This window comes from Volvox carteri, assembly GCF_000143455.1.
Source record: "Volvox carteri f. nagariensis unplaced genomic scaffold VOLCAscaffold_55, whole genome shotgun sequence".
Lineage (NCBI taxonomy): Eukaryota > Viridiplantae > Chlorophyta > Chlorophyceae > Chlamydomonadales > Volvocaceae > Volvox > Volvox carteri.
Genome location: NW_003307598.1, coordinates 240,359 through 262,654, shown reverse-complemented (window position 1 = coordinate 262,654; position 22,296 = coordinate 240,359). Strand labels below are relative to the sequence as shown.

General features: G+C 55.5%; 3 protein-coding genes across 3 annotated transcripts; 2 read left to right on the top strand and 1 right to left on the bottom strand.

Annotated features, from left to right (window-relative positions):
- Positions 1 to 64: 64 nt before the first annotated feature.
- Positions 65 to 3,039, top strand: VOLCADRAFT_106967 (uncharacterized protein). The gene is made up of 6 exons (XM_002955836.1): positions 65 to 162; positions 302 to 498; positions 1,090 to 1,179; positions 1,897 to 2,023; positions 2,206 to 2,253; positions 2,803 to 3,039. Exons 1-6 carry the CDS (start codon positions 72 to 74, stop codon positions 3,012 to 3,014), a joined length of 765 nt encoding a protein of 254 aa, XP_002955882.1. The 5' UTR covers positions 65 to 71; the 3' UTR covers positions 3,015 to 3,039.
- Positions 3,040 to 6,927: 3,888 nt separating this feature from the next.
- On the top strand, positions 6,928 to 11,668 carry VOLCADRAFT_96767 (uncharacterized protein; the record flags this gene model as incomplete). The annotated part of the gene is made up of 7 exons (XM_002955835.1): positions 6,928 to 7,026; positions 7,950 to 8,477; positions 9,008 to 9,085; positions 9,203 to 9,250; positions 9,957 to 10,123; positions 10,453 to 10,630; positions 11,459 to 11,668. The coding sequence occupies 7 exons, from the start codon at positions 6,928 to 6,930 to the stop codon at positions 11,666 to 11,668; spliced, it is 1,308 nt and encodes a 435-aa protein (XP_002955881.1).
- Positions 11,669 to 14,945: 3,277 nt separating this feature from the next.
- pyk2 (cytosolic pyruvate kinase) lies at positions 14,946 to 21,852 on the bottom strand (the record flags this gene model as incomplete). Its single annotated transcript, XM_002955778.1, has 13 exons — positions 14,946 to 15,146; positions 15,490 to 15,583; positions 17,013 to 17,175; positions 17,321 to 17,426; positions 17,855 to 17,941; positions 18,427 to 18,567; positions 18,796 to 18,864; positions 19,724 to 19,819; positions 20,426 to 20,495; positions 20,719 to 20,834; positions 21,032 to 21,088; positions 21,309 to 21,388; positions 21,753 to 21,852. Coding segments are annotated over 13 exons (1,380 nt in total), but the record flags the coding sequence as incomplete, so codon positions are not given.
- Between the last annotated feature and the right edge of the window lie 444 nt (positions 21,853 to 22,296).

The window sequence follows — 22,296 nt, the reverse complement described above, 5'->3', positions numbered from 1 at the left end:
TTGGCCACATGTATAGGTAAAATTAAATTCGTAGCCTTAAGTTGTGTTTGATTTGCTTTAGCATAGAGGCCATGGCGACTGTTGAGCTACTGGACAAGGCGATTGCGCTTGTCGACAGCTTGATCGCAGGATCGAAGCCAACAGCGCCGGCAGCTGGAACAGGTTAGGCATCGGTTTTTATTCCTGACTGTAGCAGTAACGCGCAACTTCTGTATTTTCAGTCTGGCCGATGGCCATCTACACGCCGCCCTTGAAGCAGTTGTTTAAATCCCTTCCTTTCCTTATCTGACAATCCTTGCAGCAACTGCTTGTGCTCCCACTTCATCAGCAGTCGCGTCCGCAGTGCCAGTAGCGACCGCAGGTGCTACCTCCCCCGCCGCTCCGAAACCTGCTAAGAAGCCCAAAGAACCTAAGCAAGCGGCCCCAGCTGCAGCAGCATCTGCACCCGCACCCGCGGCCTCCGAAGATGAGGCCCTTTTTAACCGGGTTCTAATCAAGGTGCGCTGCCAAGCCGCCCCTCAGCAACAGCATCAGCTGCTTCAGCCCACCACTGCAGGCCACCACTCCTGACCCAACATCATTCAGTAGATCGCTCTGCCGTCCTGCCGCCTTCTTATCATTCGCTACCCGACATACGCGCTATCCGACCCAGATCGCCACGGTCACCATTCTGCCACCGCAAACCCAGCATCCATCCCCTTCCCTCCCCACTACGCCCTCCTCATGCACCTCCCCAGCCCCACCCACATAACCCCCGTTTCCCTCTTCGTGCGGATTTTGATTCCCTCAGGCGCCCGTCTCTCCCTAGGATAGTTATACCTAGTCCAATACCCATACAGCCGTTTTGGATTTCCAAATTCAGCTTTGCTCTGACACCGCAGTACGTACTAAATGTATACTAAGGCCGTTTTCAGATGGGTATCTTTTGCCCCATCAGTAGTCTTGAGCCTGTTTATAAAGTTTTAAAGTATTTTTCCTTCCCGCCATTTTTACAATCTTCGTCAGCAGTTGGCCCTTTGCTTCTTGCATCATGCGACTTCCCCTCTTCCCTCTCCCGTCCCTTCCGTCTCGCTTCCCGCCTTCCCACAGGTGGCTCGCATCGCTGTGGTGGAGCAGCTAGCCAACAGCGAGAAGCTCTACAAGCTACAAATCGATCTGGGTGCCGGGGAAACGCGTCAGGTCCGTAAGCATGTCTGTATGTCTGTACAAATTGACGGGTGTGAGGAGGGGCTGCAAGCAACGAAAGGCAGGCAAAACACTACCAGTGGACCAGCGCAGACGTAGGGGGGTTGGGGGGAAAGACGAACCACGAGCGAGTGGGGATGGGTGGGGGGGATTGGGGGGGGATGGAAAAGGGGGGCCCCCAAGTCAGCGCAGCACTTATTGCCAAGTAAGGATGACCAGGGTGGTAGGGGCGGTAAGGTAGGTGGGTAGCGGCAGCACTGAGTCCTCCGAGGGGAGGGTTACCTGTCGTGGGGAGGGCTGCTGGCGGCAGCACCTACTCGGAATGCAGGGGGCCCAATAGCCCCAGGGGGCCGAAGGCTGTCCGAAATAGATAAATATCGTACAAAACGAACACGAATCAAGCTCTTATCCTACTCGCTCAAAAAAGAATTTTTTCTCACGTCGAACTAACCGAACTACCCAGGCCCTGGTATGCAGTAGCAGTGCCTGTGTCTGCTCCTCAAGCGGCAATCCCATCCTGAGCTCTTGTCACTATTACCGTTGTTTTTGTTATTATTATTATTATTATTATTATCATACGCAAACATATATAATGGTCCCTATCATAGTTAAACTTGTCAGCATGTCGGTTGCTGTTAGTGTTGTTGACGCCCTAAAGCGTGCTGTATGTGTGTGTGTTTCTGTTGTCTGTGGTGCCGTACACATGCTCAGGTGTGTGCAGGTCTGCGGCAATACCTGACGGTGGAGCAGCTGTCAGGGGCGCTGGTGTGTGTGGTGGCCAACCTGAAACCTGCCAAACTGGCGGGGGAGGCCAGTGAAGCCATGGTGCTGGCGGCAGGTGAGCTGCCTCCATCGGAACTGAGTGTAAATGCAATTGTAAATGTAAATTAAATGTAAACCTCGAACCAGCTGGAAAAGGAGAGAAAGGAGATGGTGAGGGATGTGCTGGCGTTACTTCAGACCTCCATTCGGCGTTGTTTCACTAACTTTTTTACTACTACCACACATTACACTTTGCAGAAGTGGCGGCAGGCGACTCGCTTTTGGTCCGGACGCTCATCCCACCAGGCGAGTGAAGTGGGGGCCTGTGGGGGGGGCAAGGGACTGTGGTGTGCGGGATCTCCTCACCTGCTCTGGCTGGTCGGTGTGTATGTTGTTACAGGGTGGTTAAGCTTCACCAGCGGCCCCCTTTCCCTTGGAGGCAGTTCCCTGCTCTCCCCTGCGAGAGGGGCACCCTTATCCATTCACCCCATCCGACTTCAGAATGTATTCGTTGGGTTCAGCAACTCACCACCAGCATCCAACCAAATCTAGCGGATCAATGGCGCCTCAACTTAGTTCCTGGTCAGCTCGCAAGTTGATATAATGACGTCCTACACCGTCCACAAGATGGGGGGCCACCTCCCAATTCAACACCCCTCGCACACCCGAGGGGTCAGCAGGCGGATATGAACCCGGACACTCCGGGAGTAGAAGTTAGACCTTAACTTCTGCCAGCCGCCTGCCTATAATGTATAGTATATATGTGAATTGGTATATGTATAGGTATATCTCAATAGAGTTCTCCTGTCAGGCCTCTCCCCCCACCACAACACCCCCCCCTCCGTACATACACAGCCGGTGCTGCTCCCGGTGATGTGGTGTTCCTGGAGGGCGGCGGTCCCTCCCCCGCGCCAGACAAAGTCCTCAAGAGTGACCACTGGAAGAAGATCGGTGCTGGGTTGCGGGTGGCAGCAGGTCGGGCCACGTTCAATGGCCGGCCGCTGGTGACGGCAGCAGGGCCCGTGACCTTGCCACCAGAGATAGTGGACGGCTGCGAGATCCACTGATCTGGCGGTGCTGGTGCTGGGGCTGGTTCCGGAGCTGGTTCTGGTTCCGGGGCTGGTTCTGGGGCTGGGCACCGTTCTTGTGATGAAGGGCATGAAGGGTGGATTGGATCCAGGTTCCAAGACGGAGGCTTCTAGATCCCTATTAGGATCCAAGAAGAAAGGTTAGGCTGCATTATGTGGATCTGTGATGAGTAATCAATTGGGGATTGAGGAATGAATTTAATGAGCAAATCGTTTGTGGTGGAGTGTGGAGGTGGAAAGATAAGAACAGAATGGGTCCAGGGTGGTGATGGTGGGAGGGTCTAGGGTCTCTAGGTGGTGTACGACATGACTTAACCTGACCTGATGGATCTCAGGTGGGTTCAGGACCGATTGTCGTGACATTTGCTTCCTGCTGGCGATATGCCGTACTGCGGGATGTGTGTAGCTTACCTGACCTCTGGGTGCGGGGTTACGTACCTCATTTAAAGTTCAACTTGAGACATACATACATACATACATATCAGAGGATAGATAAACCAGGCAGGCCCTGGCCCGGCACACGTGGATCACAGCGGCGGGGCCTGCAGTACCGGGCCTCGGGAATCCCACTGAGAGTCCCAGTGAGTCCCTGGGCAGGATGGCTCCGGGAGGATGCGAAGGGTGAAAACCGGAACTGGAAATCTGACACCGCCCAGTGTTATTGCACTTTCCCAGTGTACAGGATGTAATCCAGCGTCCTCGTTCTCGCGTGGCTTCTTGGGCGGCTTGGTGACGGAGGAGCTCCCAGAAGCCTTACTGACTTTGGAGCTGAAGTCGAAGTTGCCACGGCGAAGAAGCAATTCCTGCTTGAACAATTCCCACGACGCCCACCGCCTCGTAGCGCCGTTGTCGTGATGCCAGCGAAGGGACGCGCTAAGGGAATCCGGGCACAACTCCAGCGCGTATTAAACGAATGCAACCTCCGGAAACTCGGGCATAAGTGCGCGAAGGTCCTCCACGTGTTGAATGAGGAGATCAATCGTAGGAATATCGCCCGGCTTCGTACTCCTCAAAAGTTGAGGAGGGTTCCCCTTTAGTTCCCCTAAAGCACTAACTTGCTCAACGTATGCCTCTTATATCCATGTTCTTCTTCTTCCCCTAAAGGGGACGGAGACTTTGGTTCCCCTTTGGGGAAGAAAACGAAGGGGTGTTCCCCTTCTTCCCCTTAAGTACCAAGGCTTCGGAGCAATCGCCTGCGACTTTTTTGCTTGGGTTCATCAGCTGTTCGTGTAACTGTCTATCCTATTCCTGGTACAATTTAGAATTTCCCGATTATGATTCCATGTGAGGTTCAGCACCCGTATTTGCTCTGCTTTCTAGGACCATACAACGTGAACGAAGCAACAAAGCGGCAAGCCTGAGCGTCTCTCAGAATGCGCCGTCCTTTCCAACAGGGCTTCAGATGTCTGTGGTGGCCCAGTGACACGTTAGTTTATTCTGACACGTGTGTTGGTTCGCTCATTATGGGCCGGAACCGTACAACTCACCCCGAAAGACTACCCAGGACGGTTTCGACAAAATAGGGGGGTCCTTGTGAAGCAGCTGCCCGCGTTTCTAAAGCCTGTATGTTGTTGGATAGTAAGTTGCAGAATGGGGCCAGGCTGGAGAGGCAAGTGCAGTGGCATAATGGAATGTAGATGAGTAGAAGCTGTTTCCAGGGCGTTTGGCGCACGGCACAATGTACATGCAGTCATGTCGTTGCAGGCGCGTATGCAAGAACAACAGGAACAACAACCAGAAGAACAAGAACAGCACCACAGGAACAGCGCGTGCACAGGCCACGTTGCGTCGGTCCTTTGCTATGATGTAGGAACGAAGAATAAGGCCTAGGTTCAAGTTTCCTGTTGCGCGTGGATGGCCATGCCAGAACAGGCAACATGATGGGTGAACTCGCACGCAACCAACTTGCCCCCGAGCACGCGACGAGCGGACATAGAAAAGAGCGCAGCGGGCCCCCCCCTTTCCCCCAACGCTCACGCAATAGACCATCCCAAGCGCTGCTGTCCGTATGGGCCGCAGCCGCCGTTCACACACGAGTTAAATCCGACATGTATGCACCGTGAACATGTATGCACCGTGAATGAAACCCTAAGTGTGATCGTGCCCAAATACAACAGCACTGCCCAATGTCCAGAAGCCTAGCGCCGAAATCGTGGGACCCTGTCCGTCAAGCGTTAGGTGTCCAGTTGCTGTGTGGGCTAGGCGAGCGTGGCTGAGGGCGTCATCGTCTTGGACTGTCACGGCGGTGGGCGTGTGGGCGCTGCCGGCGCGTTGCCGGCTCATCGCGTAGAAGGCCGGGCTGGCGGAAGGCGGCCCGCGCAGCACATTGTAGCCGCCCGGCCCCCGGGCCTTGAACTGCGCGATGTAGAGGGCCTCCATCTTTTGGGCTAGAGCAGGATTGGCGGTGCGCAAAGCGTATGATGGTCGACCCCGCCGGCTAAAGCTACACGTCCCCAACTGAAGATATTCTCGGTGGTTTACCAGCAGGTGTTGTGCTTCTTGCTGTCTGATGTCCTGAACGCTTCCTCTTCCCGCAGCCGTTTCAAGCGCCCAGTCTTGCAAGCTACGTTGTATGCTTTCATATCTTTTCATATCTTATTCAGCTCAGGCTAAGCAGCCAGCCAAAAGTCCGAGATGCATACCGCTTGTGACTGCGGCCAACATGCCCTGACGAGCGGCCTTTCGCCGAAAAAATTACATACACTTTTACAGGCGCATTTTGAGAATTGAACGCGCGCATCCGCACGGCAAAATTCGCTCCTGGCTTTTTTGGGACGATGTACGAACTGTTTTTGGGCACAGTACGACCGGACACATTTGTGCGAGAGGCTGCTTAAACATGGGCACCTTCACAGACAGGCAAGTGACCCATGCGTTTGGGCAAAGAACATTTACATACGTTTGTTTCATAGACTGAAAGTCCTAAAGCGTTTTTGCACATTTGGTACCGGCATGTAGCGGGAAGTCGCATGGAATATATATTTATTGAACGCATACACATATAGCCCAACGATAAGTTACCAGTTCGCAAGAATAAAAACGGAACAACCAGAACTTGCTGACACCTATGCCGTGAAGTTTTCGTCAACCGCTCCGCCTTCTCGTACATGAAAAATCTTCGCAAAGAGTAACGAAGCACGCGAGCTTTTGCACAACCCATACGACACCTGGCGTGTACATCCTTTGCTGAGTTGTTGTCTGACAGGAATTCTGTGCTGAGCAGTCGTTGCATTTCCGCAGCTCGACGAGATGGGCTCCCGGAAGTTGGGCCCAAAGGCGCAAGGATCGTGTATGTTCCCCTTGAACTTTCAAATTCTCGCCGATGAGCTTGTCAAAGCTTGTGAAATCGTAGACTACAAGTCACCAACCGCACCATTCCTTTCCTGTTGGGACCAGGCTTGCTTGGTGTTCAGTTCCGTAGGCGGACAGGTGCTTTTTAGGAACTCGATAGTGGCACCAGTATTAAAGGAGGCACTCGCGCAAACGCTGGCTGAGTTGCCTTGGTTTGCGGGTAGACTCGTGCAGCGAGAGGTGCGTAGCATCTTAGGTCGTCTTCCAGTCACAAGCTGTTTTTTTTGTAGAATTGAAATCACGTGCTTCCTCCCCAGGGATTGAGGTGGCGGCTTCACGCCCTTCCATTCTTGCCTGTTGCTGGTTGGTTCATTCTATGCTTACCCTTACGTGCCACCAGCAAGTCCGCGTGCCATATACACAGTGGCTGACCTGGCTGTCACGTAAATTATTAACACGAACAGAGATAGAGCAACATTGATCTATGGTGTGTACTTGTGATTTGCAGGATGGCCGGACATACGATGTCGTCTGCAATAATGGCGGCGCAAGGCTGCTCGTGGCGAGCACCTCAGCAACAAAAGATCAGCTTGCCGCAGCTATGACGCCCGGCCCAAGCATGGCATCCAACCACGACGCATTCAATGTCATGGCAAAGTACGTGCTGCCCCGCTCGGCTGACGACATTGTGAAGCAGCAGGTAGGTGCGAAATTGCGGATGAGGTGGTCGCTGAAGGGCGTCTCTTCGCGCTAAAATCGACCAACTTTGGGGTTGAGAGGTCGTTACGGCTAAAACTTGTGCGCTAGCACGCACGCTGGCACGTGGCCTCAAGCCTTGGCCCGTCCGAAGTACCGCGGTACCAAACCTTGGCAGCAGCGTGGCTATCTTCAAGGGCAGAACTATTTTTTGAAAACACTTTTGATATCTTGGTTTTCTTTTGGGTTTCGAGTCTTCTGCCTCCTTATCTTAGAAGGGTTTTTAATGATTTCATGGGTACGATGCATGTATGTGAAATGGCAATTCAATATTTGCCACAGACTCTTCATCAGATTTACTGCGAAATTTTGAGTCAACATTACAATTTTTTCCCAATTCCTCAACCGAGGTAATAATTGCGCGAAGTTCCGACTGCGCGGGGCCGACCGGGGAGACAGTAGCAGCGGAGGGCCATTTCCCCCCCTTGGAGGATGTCCACGCTGATTGGAAGCATCTTCACAACTACCAGGAGGAGCACTTCCGTTTCAAAAAAGCATTGCAATCGAACCCGCTGCTTGTGTGCATAGCTCAGTTGGGGAGTTGGGGGACCAGCAGCCTGTCGTAACTACCATATGATGCTGGACAGCCTCTCTTCGCCATCCCTGCCAACGCCATACTTGTACAGCAGTCAACAGCTGCAGCAGTCAACGTGGCTGAGGGCCCTGCGCGCAGAGAGCCATGCTTTTCAAATATTTTCCACATGAATATATTTTTCCTTTTTTTAATCATCGCGAAGTGACACGAACTGCACCACTACGGCATGAAGCGATACACCAGCACCAGAGAAACAGCTTCATGTATCGGCCCTGCAGCCGCAAACACATCCTGCATTAGCACCCACCCTGCCCCTTGATTGGTTGCTGCAGCTACCCCTCGCAACGGTTCTGCTCGTCCATCTGTACGGAGGTGGCGCCCTGCTCGTCCCAACCGCATATCACGGTCTCGTCGATTTTGAGGGGCTACAGACGTTCGTCTCGCACCTCTCAGTGGCTTACAATGCCTTGCTTGCGAAACGTAGCAGTAGCACGAGCACCGGCGTTGGTGTCGGCCAGGTCGGCGGGGACAGCAGGGACGACGGTGGCTTCGGCAGTGGCTATGACAAAAGCGGGAGCAGCACTAACCGCAACAACGGCGATAACTTAAGTACAAGTAACAACGACAAGAACAGGGATGGCAGTAGCACTAGCAACAATATCAGGAGTACCAGAAACAGCAGTAGTATCATTAGGCGCGGGTTTTTCGCACCCGAGGCGGTGGAGCGATTGTGCGAGACAAACCGCCTGCGTCCCGGTTCGAATCCCCGGGAGGCCATGGCGGTGTTGTCAAAATGGAGCGGACCGCTGGCGCTGCTGCGCATCCTCTACCAACTCTTCGTACGGGGCGGCGGTGTGGAGGTAGGGGCGCGTGCGGGATGCGTGTGTGTGTGTGTGTGTGTGCGTGTGTGTGTGCGGGTGCGGGTGCGGGTGCGGGGCCATCAATCCGGGCCTGACACTGGCCAGGGGCACCTAACCGTAACCCCAAGGGGAACGACCGCCGAAGCACTCTACCCCTAGCGGGAGGAGAGGGCCGTGGGGGGCCACGGTCCCCTCAAGCTCGTCCCAGGGCGTGCGACCCACCCTGTGTCGCTACCTCATGGGCCTACTTCGCTCGACAAGACTTGTTCATCTTGTTCAATAATGTGATTTTCGCATTTCATTTTACAAAAAAAAAAGATGTTGGAACAAAATAAACAAGAAGCCGCCTCGCCCGCATCAACACATCCAAAAGCAGCATAACCAAATTTGTAATTTACATCAACCCAGCTTCGGCATATGCTCGAAGTCCCCCATGACCCATTCGCGCTCAACTCGTCTAACAATCCGGCAACCTGACATACCGACATGCACACATGCACCTTGCATGCGTATGTGCTGTGTGGCCGCAGATACGCTCTTATTGGATTCCCCCAGATCGGCTCGCGGACCTCAAGCATGCAGCCACCCAGCAGCTCAAGAAGGGAATGGTAGGGCCTGCATCAGCGCCGGCAGTGGTAGCAGCAGCAACAGCAGCAGCAGCAGCAGTAGCAGGATCCGAATCCGTGCCTTCCGCGGCAGCGGTGCCACCGCCCTCCTCGTCCGAGGTGGAGTGGGTGTCCACGCGGGACTGTCTGGCGGCTCGTCTGATGCAGGTGCGGGTGCGGGTGCGGGTGCGGGTCGGAGGTTATGTTTGGGTAGTACTTGTAGGGCACTGGGAACTGACAGTCATTAGGTCTATGGAGTTCTGTGTGTGTATGTATGTATGTATGTATGTATGTATGTATGTATGTATGTATGTATGTATGTATGTATGTATGTATGTATGTATGTATGTATGTATGTATGTATGTATGCGTGCGTGCGTGTGTATGAGCGTGTGTTGGGGGGGGGAGAGGGTGAAGAGGGGGAACTGGCGGCAAGGACCCAGGGATGGGGGAGATTGGAGAGTCCTGCGGCGCCTGGCAGGCCGCGGGCATTTGCCCGGGGATTTCCGTTGTGACGGCCGGGGGGGGGCCATGTGGGGGCCGCCTGAAGGGCCAGGAAGCGGCGGGTTGCAGCACGCAGTGCTCACCGCCGCTCTCAGCGGAAGCCGGTGATGTAGCTGCCGGGAGTAGTACTCACCAGCGAGTGTCAGGATCAGGCGAGCCATCGTGTAGGGGCAAAGTTGTCCACTTCAGGATGCGACGTGCCGTAGCCTTTGAAATTGACTGGTGAAGATGTTTCGCTTGACGGTCTCGTTTACGATGCGGGGGGGTAAAAAGAACGGACAACACTGCTACTGCTGCTGCTGCTGCTGCTGCTGCTGCTGCGGATATCGCCGCGCAGGTGCTTCATTCGATTCCTCTGAAACGCAGTCAGCCCTCCATGTTCATGTTGGTCATTGCGAACCTGCGGCCCCGTGTACGGCCGCCGTTGCCGGACAGCCAGCTGGGCAACCACATTTGGGGCGCGCGTGTGGACTGCGTAAGGCCCTCCGAGATGGAGCTGGGGGAGGTGGCGGCCCGGGTGCGACTTGCACTCACCAGGTGCGCACTTTGTTAATGTGCTTTTCTAAAAAATGTTTTAATTTTACGAGCTGTTTTGTTTAAGAGTTGTTTTGTTTTCGAAAGCTTTTTGTTTACGAGCTGTTTAAAAGCGTGTGTAATGTATGTGTGTGGGGTGCGGTGGGGTGGGGGAGGGGGTTTGAACAATCATTAAAATCAGGAACATGCAACGTCACTTGCGGCCATGTCGCTCGCACTTTTGCTGCGGCCAGGATTTGTCCGTACAAGCTCGCGCGAGGCACGCGTGTGCGACATGGGGACACCAGATCTTCAATGATGTGTCGCATTATTGATTGCACACTTCAACGCAGGGATTTGCCTGCGCAGTACTGTGAGATCGTACGGCAAATGAAGATGTTGACTGCCGTACACGCGGCCCGGCAGCTGATTACCGAACTGATCATTACGCGAGATCCGTACAAGTGCCTGGTGGCGCCTGAGGGACCCATCATGGTGAACGAGTGGAGGGTGCAGTACGACTTGTGGCAGGTACGTGCCGTACGTCGGGTAAAACCCGAAGTACGCCGGGTTTGCAAGAGAGAGAGGAGGAACAGAGAGGACGAATCCCTTGTGAATGTTGTGAAGTCTTGCCGGTGTTGGGAGTACGACCTCGCTCTTTTTTGAAGGTACAAGACATTTTTCCGCAGGATTCTCCTTTCTTCTCTCGCTTACTCCATCCGTACTTTATTCCAGTATCCTAACTGATTAACTAACTAACACTGCTGTACAGCTCCTTAACAAATGGTATCTGTAAGGTGGGTGACCACCACACGGTGTTACGTGGGCTAAGAAAGCTCTTTACGGAGAGAGTTCGCATTGATTTTGCATGGACGTCACGACCACCAGATGAATTTGGAATTTTGCATCCTCCCCCCCCCTCTCTCTCTCTCTCTCTCTCTCCCCTTCCCCCCAGCTCCTGTAACCCCTCCCCGGCCACTCAGCCACTAACCGCACTCTGAGGGGCCCCCAATACTTCAGTACATGCCCGTACCCGTAAAGAACCGCATGCAGACATACATACATGAACACACGCCTTCTAAAAAAACCTAAAAAAACAGATTTGCTTATTATATCCATTCGCCAGCTGCGTATGTGTATATTCTGTGTGTGTGAGGGGGGGTGGAGAATGACGGCTCATGGGCACGTGTGGCAGGATTAAAGGGCACAACCCGCCTCGTTGAAAACCCTCTTTGCTCTTCAGCTTGGTGGTGGGTTTACGTTCCCGGCCCGAAAAAAGCCGAACCATTCCCCCCCTCGCTCCCCCTCGCTCCCACATCACCAGCACACGCCCCCCCCCGCAATCGCCCCCGCTCACAGTTCGGCCCGGAGCCCCCCTTCGCCTTTAACCCGGTCATCCCGCCAGGGCTGAGTCCCAACCTCGTGTGCAGCTACCCCGCGGCACCACACGGTGGCGGTAGCGGCAGTAGCGGGGGCACCGGTGGTCTCTTTTTGATGGTATCTCTCCACCGGGCGGTGTGGCGGCAACTGGATGCCGTGACGGGAGGCGATCTGGTGGGGGCCTTATGAGGGCGGTTAGGGGGTGTACAGAGGCTGGGAGGACGTGAGTGTGTGGGGGGGTGGCGGTGGCGGTGGTTGTGGTGTTAGTGGTGGAGGCCGGGCAGAGGAAGTACGAGCACGTGGGTGAAGCGGCGCAGGGTGTGACACAAGGGATGTGGCACATAGGTCGCAGCGAATGGGTGTCCAAAATATTGGGCGCCGTCATGCCAGACGTATAAGAGTTATAAGATACAATAAGATACACAGCATGTATAGCTTTTGATGGATCTTTGAAGTTTTGGCATGAACATGAGCTACGAATGAAGCTATGAGAATGGGGGGGAAGGGAGAGGAGGGGAGGGCAGAGGAGGTTGCGCGAGGAGTAATGAAAACGCGGCACGACGACTCCTCCCCCACACCACGATGCCGATCTCTATGCACCATGTGAGGCATAGGTCGGCATACACTTCACCTCGACAGCGAAAAGCCGATGGTCATAAGCTGTGGTCAATGTGGCGAGGACCGGGGCGAGGAGCGGTGAGGCGGGGTTGTCGATGTCTCGGAAAAGATTTTTCCGTCTCAACATTTCGCCACACACCAAGGATCATAGGAAATGTGATTTGTTCGCACTGATTTGACTTACACCTTGTCTCCCTCTCCTGTGCGTGGGAGAGAAATTGCTACCAAATGCCATGCTCAAGACTCCTATTCGTACTGCTACTCGAACTAGATGCTTGTTTGTTACTACTATTGTACCTATACCTATGGTGCCAAATAAGCAAGACGACGTGTGCGAGCGCTGTCCAACGGACGTGTTGTCGCTGTGAGTAGAGAACCTGAGCTGACTACAACATACACTACTGCATAATACGCGAATCCGAATCCGAATCCGAGCTCAACAACAGCCCACGAGTACAGCTGCTGAGTTCAAACCTAACATACAACTGTTATATCAGCAACGCGCTTTGAAAACAATTGAAGTTCGTTTCGGCGCACCACCTGAAAGGAAGGAGCACCATCGCGCATTTTTGCGGACTGACGACGAGCTTTAATTTTCTGAGCTTTCGGAACCGTATTTTGATGATGGAGAACAGCCGAATTCGTTTTCCTTTTTCCGAGAACAAGACGGATAAGAGACAACTTATTCCTACTTCAAATTTCTATCATCCACATCTAAACCACACCATGTTTCTATCATCCAGCATTCTTTGACTTGTCTTACGACGAAAATACAACTGTCAACGTTGCCGCTCCGCTCCTGCTCGTTTTCGTATGTTCTGGCCTTCTTTACCAATAGCAGACTCCTCTCCTCTCCCAACCCAACAGCCAGCAATAAGTGCCCCCCTCCCCCCTCCCATCCCTTTTTCCTCTTCCCTTCCACCTCACGACCCCTGCCGACACCCAACTCCCTAATTCCTGAAAAAAAATTCCCACCGCCCCCATGTTTCCCTATGATGGCGGTTTGCCAGCAAGTCTGCTCGCCTGCCTTCCCGCATTCGCCCTCCGCATGCCCCGCAATCGAAGCCACCCACCATATCAACCCATCCACCAAACCCAACGATCCACTGCATTACGTAATACGCGAAAAGTGTACACGGCCCCAGCGTACACACATGGACATGCCGTACATGGTACGGCATCCATACCCCTCCCGAAGGCCCTTAAACCCTTCCTGTTATCCCTCCTGATTTGGGTTTTAGCTAAATGGAATGCTTTTCGTTGCCGTACGCGGTTCTAGTTATGTGTGTGCTAACGAGGCACTCTCACGTCGCCATGTCGGCCTATGGAGCGCCGACATCACCTTCCTGCGGTGGCGGCGGCGGCAGCGGCTTCGCATCGCCGCTGCCGCCGCCATCAGTGCCACCGAGGCTGCTGGAGGCGCCGTCATCCTCCACCTTATGAAACGGCGACAAGCCCTCGGGCTCCTCCGCCACCGCGCCCAGCCCGATACGGCCCAGCGGTGCCGGCAGCAACACGTCCTGCGCCGCCGCGCCGCCACCAAGTGCATTCAGCACCGGAAGACCAATGCCGCCGCCGATGGCGGCGGTAGCGGCGACGGGACCGTTGCCGCCGCCGCCCGCGCCGCCGGCTTCCGGCGACGGCTGCTGACCCCCCATGGTCAGATTTATGGGTGCAGTCGGGACGTAGCTGCGACCCGCCGACGTCGCCTCCGCCGCCATCGGCACCAGGCCAAGTCCCACGGGTGACGGACTGGAAAACGGCGACGACGGTACAGCACCAATCAGGTCCCTTGACCTCCGTCGGAGCCTGCTGCTGACGTCGGTGCTAGCGCCGCCGCTGGACGGCGCCGGACCATCAGCGGCCAGGATGCCGTACCCGCTAGGTGCCGGCGACAGCAGCGATGTGATGGCGCCCATGACGGGCCCGAAGGCCGCCGGATTCATGAACTCGCTGCCGCCGCCGCCGCCGAGGCTGGTGCGATAACCGACGTGGCCGATGCCGTTGGGGCCGCCGCCCATGTTGAGGCTGTTGCTCATCCTTAAACTGGTGCTGCTGCAGCGGGCGGCAGCGGCGACGGCGCGCAGGGCGGCGGCTTGCGGCATTCGGTTGTCGTTCATCATGGAGAGCGTACGGCCGACGACCGGTGTTGCCGGGACCATGGCGCGAACCTGGTTACGACACGGCGCGTTGCAACGAGTTGCGACGGCGGCGGCGGCGGCGGCCGCAGAGATGAATGCATAGCGTGTGCGGAGGTCCGTACGGCATTCGTACGGCACACATTCCAGAACAGAAAAAGACGTCCTTAAGCGCCTCTCGCACGTGGGGCAGGTTGCGACAGAATGAAACAAATGCACGGCATGATACGTGCACGGTACGATACGGCATGATACGGCATGATACGGCCACGGTACGACACGCACTTACCACCACGGCTGCGGGGTCCACGGGCCCGTCTCTCTGTATGCCCAGTCCCAGCTCGTCCACCGCCACAATCTTCAGGCAGAACGCGTCGTGCACCCTCTCCACCACCACTACGTGGTGCCCGGGACCCACCAGCCCCAGACGGGAGGCCATGGCTATAGCCTCCTCCAGCACCTGGGGAGCGGGTGGGGGGGAGGTTGGGGGGGGGGTTTAGAATGTGGGAGGGGGAAGAGTGGGGAGTTATTCGGGCTGCCGTACTACAAAACACACAGCGCGTTCTCAACTGAGTCTATTCCCGTGGGGGAAAATACGCACATGCACACATACAAAAACACACACGCGTGTATACATACACACACGTGTATACATACACATACACACACGCGCGCGCGCCCCACCCCCTTACCTCGTCCCCGCTCGGTCCCGGGGCTGACAGCATGGGCAGCAGTCCCCGCACCATGAGGCACTGCCGCGCGTGGCCCCTCCCCTGGAGCCGCCACTTGAGACCGTCCGACGTGAGGCGGGGCACCACCAGCGTCAGGATGGGCATGGGGGGCCGGTACTTGGCCACCAGAGAGGCGACCCGGGAGGTGTGGGTGTACACCACGATTAAGCTGGCTTTGACCTTTGAAGGGTGGGAAGGAGGGTGGAGGAGAGGGTGGAGGGGAGGGTGGAGGGGAGGGTGGGAAGGAGGGTGGAGGGGAAGACGAACCACGAACAAGGGTGGAGGGGAAGTTCGGAAGGACGTGTCTTTAGAAAATCGGAAGGTGGGCGCCTCAACGCTTCTCCCACCCTGTGGCATTGGTTATGACCTCCGGTACGATAGGGATACGATGTACGGCACCGATAGGGCTATGATGTACGGCTTTCTCGGACCCTGCGCCGACCTCCAGTCACACTCTACCCTTAGGGCTTGCTCCCAGCCCACAGCGTCGTAGATAATGCCGTACAAATAAAAACCCTCGTACCTTCTCCGCAGCCCGCACCGCTGACGAAGCAATCGACTCTAGCTTGCCCATGTACGGTCCAGTGGGTCCGCCGCCGTACAGCGTGCCTGCAGTACTCCGTACACTGGGGCTGGCACGGCCGCTGACGTGGCCACTCGTGGGCCCGTGCGTGTGGAAGTGCGGGTGGTGCGGGTGATGATGGGAGCTGGCCCCGAAACCACTGTCGCCACCACCGACCCGTGGGCCACTGCCGAATCGCGCCATCGCCGCTACTGCCGTATTGATGTCGGCGCAGGACTGGCTTCGAGAGGCTGTTGCACGGCGCGGTTCGGCATGTACGGGACAGTTCGGCAGGGTACGGCACACGTTATTACACTAAATAAAAGAAACAAATCCACAGTTGCAGTACTGGAACCGCGCCATCAGCCGACCTCATCCCTAAAAATCCCTGCCACCTTTGTTCTGCTTAAAGAAGCAGAACAAAAGTTTACCCTTTTCCAACCCACCTCATCTACAAATCTGAAACCATAAACAAATTATTGAACGCGAATACCATAATAAAATTTAAACCCCGAGCCCTACGTCACATTCACACCCCCAAACCTTACCCACCAGGTTGCGAGCCGCCACCGCCGCCACCGCCAGGCATTGGACTGTTTCCCGCCGTCGCCGACCCAATGCCGCCGCCGCCGCCGCCGCCATGGGCTCCTCCTTGACCGTTGACGGCGCCGCCGCCGCCGCCAACGATATCCGGCATTGAGGCGTTGCTCCGCGTCCTCGCTGGGGGCCGCGGCGGCAACGCAGCGAAGCTCACGTGGTGCCCCGCGGGGCCGCCGCCGCCACCCGGCGGCACCGCGCCCGCGGCGCCCGGGGCGACCCCGTCCGCCGCCAGCTCGTCCAAATTCATCCCCGACGCTGACGTCGGCAAACCCATGCTGGCCAGCGGCGTCAGGCCGCCAATCTCGCCGTACCCGCCGCCGACGCCGCCGGGGCCTCCGCTGCCCATAGCGGACAGGCCGCCCCCGATGCTGCCCATCATGGCACTCGCCCCCAGTCCCCCCATGCCCCCGGTCAGCATGAAGATGTCTGTGGCGGCATCGTCGTCGTCCAGACCACCCCCTAGGAAGCCCGGCGCTCCGAAACCAACTGATATGGCATCGCGCAACTCCTGAGCATCCATTGCGGCCTGGCAAAGAATGGGGCATGTGCGGTTGGGAGTTAAGGTGGTTGGGAGTTAAGGGTGGTTGGCTGTGGGGCGACGTTGTTACGTGTCCCTGCTCTTATCCAGAACACCATTACAACAACGCCCCCCTCTGAAGCTTTACCGTTACGCAAACACACGAAACACAAAAACACACGCACGTACACCAGCCGATTAACACTGCCTGTACGGCTTCCTTAATGCCGTACTGTCTCGGAGGGCGTTTACCCCGCGGGTGGTAAAACCCGGAACCGAAGGAAGCCCCTCCTGCATTACACGCCGCCCCCAACCCCCAACCCCCAAAACACACGCATACACACACGTACACGCACATGTACGACACACCTGCATGAGCCATTCGAAGTGGTGTCGGAAGTCAAACACCTTCTCCGCCTGCCGGGCGATGCTGACAAGTGTACGGACTGTGGCCACGGGGAACTTCCCACGCAGGGTTTCGGCACCCAGAAACAACGCGTCGGCACCATCCAAGACCGCGTTCGCGACATCTGTGTATTTCGGAGAAGGGGTTTTGGCCGGGAACAGGAACAGGAACGGGATTGTAACCCTTCTAAACACCGGGACTAAAATCAGAGCTAAACCAGAACTAAAACCAGAGCTAAAACCCTTTTAAAACCCTAAGTTAAAACCCACCCGTCGCCTCCGCCCGTGTGGGGCGGGGGTTGTCCACCATAGAGTCGAGCACCCTGGTGATGATGACGGGCTTGCCAACCAAGTTGGCGGCGGAACACAGCGACTTCTGAATGAGGGCGACCTGGCCGGCAGGGGCGGGAGGAGGAGGAGGGGGAGGGAATTGAATGAGGACGGGTGTAGTGAGGTAGGGGGGTTGTCTTATGGAAGCCAAGCTAACTGCCGACCTATACACAACATATAAAGCCGCAAATTGCTTTGGAAGTGGGAGGGAAGGTTCATCGGGGTAAATATTTGGTGAAGCTGCATATTCTGTTTAATAGCCAGAAATTCAGCCAATTTTGAAAAGAAAGTCTTTCTGAGGTGAGGCTTTAAATATATTTAAAGAATAGCTTCAAGCTACGGCAGCTTCATGGCAAAATCCAGTACATTCGTGAAGTAAAAGGTCGTACACTTCTGTACATCTCATCCAGATGGATGGATGGTTTAAGTGAGTTACCTTAACTTGCGCATCAGGACTTGTACGACATATCGTACCATTGTCGTACTTGCCTTTTCTGGCACGCAGTCGAGCCCCAAAAGTCCCCGGGACACGACGATGCCGTCCGCTGCCTCCAAAATACCCTTTGTTGTTGTTATCGGTGGCGACGGTGGCGACGGTGGCGGTTGCGTGGTGATAAGACCGGGTTTGGGAGTTACGGGTTAGTTAGGCGTTTCTTTTTTCGTGTTGCTGCACGCGGGAGTCTTGTGCGGATTTAGACAAAAGTATATAGGGCTTGGTTTGGGAGCTACTTCAGACATTCACACACAGGGACAAGATATAGCAACACAAATGCAGAGACTCGTGCTCGAGGAAACACAACATCCAGAGCCAGAGCCAGAGCCAGGCCTGAAAGCGCAAAAAAGTCCACGTTAAGGAGGGTTAGGAGGGCTGAGCTCCCTTGGCCCCAGCCGCCGTACATGCACATACACACACAGTAACACATTCATAACCCCCTGCCCGCGAGGTGAGTAACACAAAAACCCCTTCTCCCCCAAACCCTCCTCCCTCCCAACCCCCCTTAACCCCTTTCCCCCCCCCCCCAGCCCCCGACCCGCGGGTCACTCACTCGGAAGTTGAACAGCGCCTGACGGGTCTCCACTTTGGCTATAACCGATGAAGACCCAAGGGCGGGAACCGACTCAAGAAACTGTCGTACCTCCCGTACATCCGCACCGCTCCGGCAGTAGCTGATGGACACGAAGTCAATCTTTGATCCCGGCGTGTGCGTGTGCGCATGTGTTTTGGGCGAGGTTGCAACACGGCGGGATTTCCCCGGGAAATATGGAACGCGGGCCCGGGGTTTGGGGGGGAGAGGCAAGTTGAAGATGCGGGATGATGAACGGAGAGGAGTACGACAAAAGTAAGGCACGAACATGCGAGATGATTGCGGTGCGCCATAGGAGCGCTCGAGTGCCGTACAGCGTATTCCACGTACCTCGAAACCGTTGTCCACCAGGTCCCGTAACGCCAACTTGTCGTACTCGGTCATGACGGGCAGGTCACTCTGCATTCCCACGAGCTCCGAAGCCGACCTGCCGTACAGCGGGTTGGGTTCACAGCCGGGGGTCGCGGGCCGGGTAGTGGAGGAGGGGGCTGAATCGTGTCGTGTATTGAGGCCGGGGGGCGGGAGAATATTGGACGAGACAATCAGCCGCAGGGGGCTGCACGACGGGCCGGGTGAAACCCAAACGGGACTTTCGGGGGGCCAGGGGGAAATGATGTAGGTCACGACCAGCAAGTACATCTTTTGTGGAATGTACGACCACTGGCGTTGTGGTGATGAAAGGGAGGGGAGGTCCCACAGCTCTATGACATCCGTATTCTCACACACCCGGGAACGACATACAAACATACAGACGGCAGGCGGCTGGCAGAGGTTAAAGCCTAACTTCTGCTCCCGGCCGATCCGGGTTCAGATCCGCCTGCCGGCTTCTCGGGTGTGTGAGGTGTGTTGAAATGGGAGGCGCCCCCCCATTATATAGACGATGTAGGACGTGATAACATCAACTTGCGAGCTAACCAGGCACTAAGTTGATGCGCCGTTGATCCGCTACAATTGGTTGGATGCTGGTGGTGAGTTGCCGAACCCCACGAATACATTCTGAAGTCGGATGGGGTGACGGATTAGGGTGCCCCTCTAGCAGGGGAGAGCAGGGACTGCCCCGGGAAAGGGGGCCGCTGGCGAAGTTAACCACCCTGTAACAACATACATACATACATACATATATATTATCTCCATTGAACATCCGCAATCGCACATACATATATACATGTATACATATGCATATACATACATACATGCACATGCCATGTTCCTTATGAGTTGTTCCCTCCTGTCGTGTCATACACACTCACTCCCGTACGATGTCGTACCTCTCTAAGTTAAACACGGTGAGCAGGCCGTACATCTCCGCGTCGTTCAGTGCCGTACAGATCACATCGCCCGCATCGGCCAGCACCTAATGATAAAACACAGTACATAGCGGACGTCCGTGTTTGTGTCCGCGTGTGTATGTATGTATTTATGTAAGATTTTAGCCGCGACCGATCAACCTGGTGCGTGCGTTTCCTTTACAGGCACCCACACACAAAAGGAAAAGCGACCTGAAATAAAACCCTAAAACCCTAAAACGTTTAAACTTCAAAATCGGACTCATGGTACCATCCCGAAAGTGATAAAATGGGAGCACATCTCTTTGAATGTCCTTTGTCTCTCCTACCTCTCCACCTAGGGGATGGGGGGAGGAGGCCGCGGAGGGTCTCGGCATTGGGGGGAAAGATGCGGAACGAGGCAAGACCAGGGACAGAAAAGAAGAAATCTAGTTGCTGTACGGCAAATGTACGTGGGCTCATACCGGAAAACTGACGGAGCGCCAGTGCCGTACATGCAATTATCAATCTAGGCGGGCTGCAAGTGTAAATTATTCATTAGGCGTTCGTACGTGCCGTGTTTCGTGCCACACCCACTCGAAGCACGTGTGTGATCCCCTCCAACACGGCAAGCCTCGTACATACGCGTTTACCCTCCCCTTCCCCCACATCCCCCCCCAACCCCCCGCCGCCACCACCTGCTCCACTTTGAGGTAGAGAGAGCCCATTTCCGGTGCACCGCATGCCAGGTAACGACCAATGTACCTGAATGTACGGATGTAGATACGGAGACGGGTACGGATGACGGTACGAACACTTGTACGATTACAGTTGTAGACACCGCACAAGGGCCCAAATGTGTACTTCATCCAACACGCACACGCGCACGTCTGCACAATGCCCTTCAACGTCCAACCCTAAAACACACGCGCTCAGGCAACATGTACATGCATATGCTGTACAATGCTGTACAGTGCCGTACACTCACACGACATCCCCGGTCAGTACGAGGGAGGGGAACTTGGCGTACGTGATCGGCAACAACGAGGGACTGGCCTCCGCATCCTCACGTGTGGTGATGGTAATTGTACTGCCTGCCGTAACCTTGTACGGCTGATCGTGCAGCGGCCAACCCTGCCGTAGATTGGTGGCGGCAAAAGGGTGGCGTTGACGAAACGATCAGTTGTGCAATCTACAGTCAACTTCACAATTTTACATACTGGGCTGGGGTTTGTATCGTGCGAGTGGGTGGATGTTTGGGTTTACCTGCTCAGGTACAATTTGTCGTACTCCGTACTTACATCAGCCCCGAGCCTGTACGGCCTCCGGATGAGCATTTCCCGGCCCAGGATATCCACCTGATCGGGTTTGGAGGTCGCGGGGGATTAATTCGGCGGCGGGGGAGCGAGGGGTGCATGCTCTTGGTGCTGGAGTTAGAAAGGAGGTGAGGGCAGGGCATCCAACCACCCACCCAACCACCCACCCAACCACCCACCCAACCACCCATCCAACCCCCACCCAACCACCCATCCAACCACCCACTCAACCACCCACCCAACCACCCATCAACCCACCCACCATGACGCCACACATGCGCCGTACTCTTTTCATGGCGTTGTTTAAATTGCTCAGCGATCGCTTGTGGTATTCCAAGGGGCCTAATTAGCGGGGAGTTCGATGAGGGGTCCTTTTTAAAATTACAGCGAGCCCAGCATCATGAAGGCGGTGTGAAGACTCAAGGGATTGGTAGGTGGGGTGGGGGAAAAGATGAACCACGTGAACGAGTGAAGCTGCTGCCACGGGGGGAAAGAGTGCTTCGCGGCCGATGTACAGGACGGTAGCAGACAACTGACCAGTCGGCGGTCGGGGTGGGGTGGGGTGGGGGACAGACACGCACTTGGCACTCATAGCTATGTGCCAGAGGAATTGTGAGGCAGCAGCCAACAGGGCCTCAGCTCTGTCGCACGCACAAGTACGTATACGATGGCGTACGGCACATGCGGTATACGGCGTACGGCTTACCCCAAGTGAGGTCGATTCTCGCTACCGTCATTCCCGCCTCTAGCAGCTGAGCCAGAGTGTCCACATCGTTACAGGCGGGGCCTAAGGTAGCTACCACCTGCAGCGGGAGTGAGCCACGGATAAAAAATTTAGATCAACGCTATTGCAGATTTACATAAGCTAGAAAGTGATTGGTGATGCTACTGACCCACGGGTCGTTTCGATGGGGTGCGCCACTGCAGGCCTACATACGACCATTCCTGTCTTCAAAAGGTGTCCCGCCCGGCCATTTTGGAGCCCACTTTGATTTAATCCCGTTGTGCGCGTACCGGGACACCGTTGGCCGTTCATTGTGGAAACGGATGACAGGAGAACCAGCCCTTTGGTCAACCTTGCGGACGCGAAGTGCTTATAAATGAAAGGCAGAGGATACGCGGCTCGCGCTTGCCGGCAACACGCTCCACCACCACGTGCCGTTCTACCTATTTTTAGTATTGAGAGGTACTTGTATTTACGAAGGAAGAGGGAAAACGGAATTTTTGGATGTCCGCTTTGCCAGATCAGG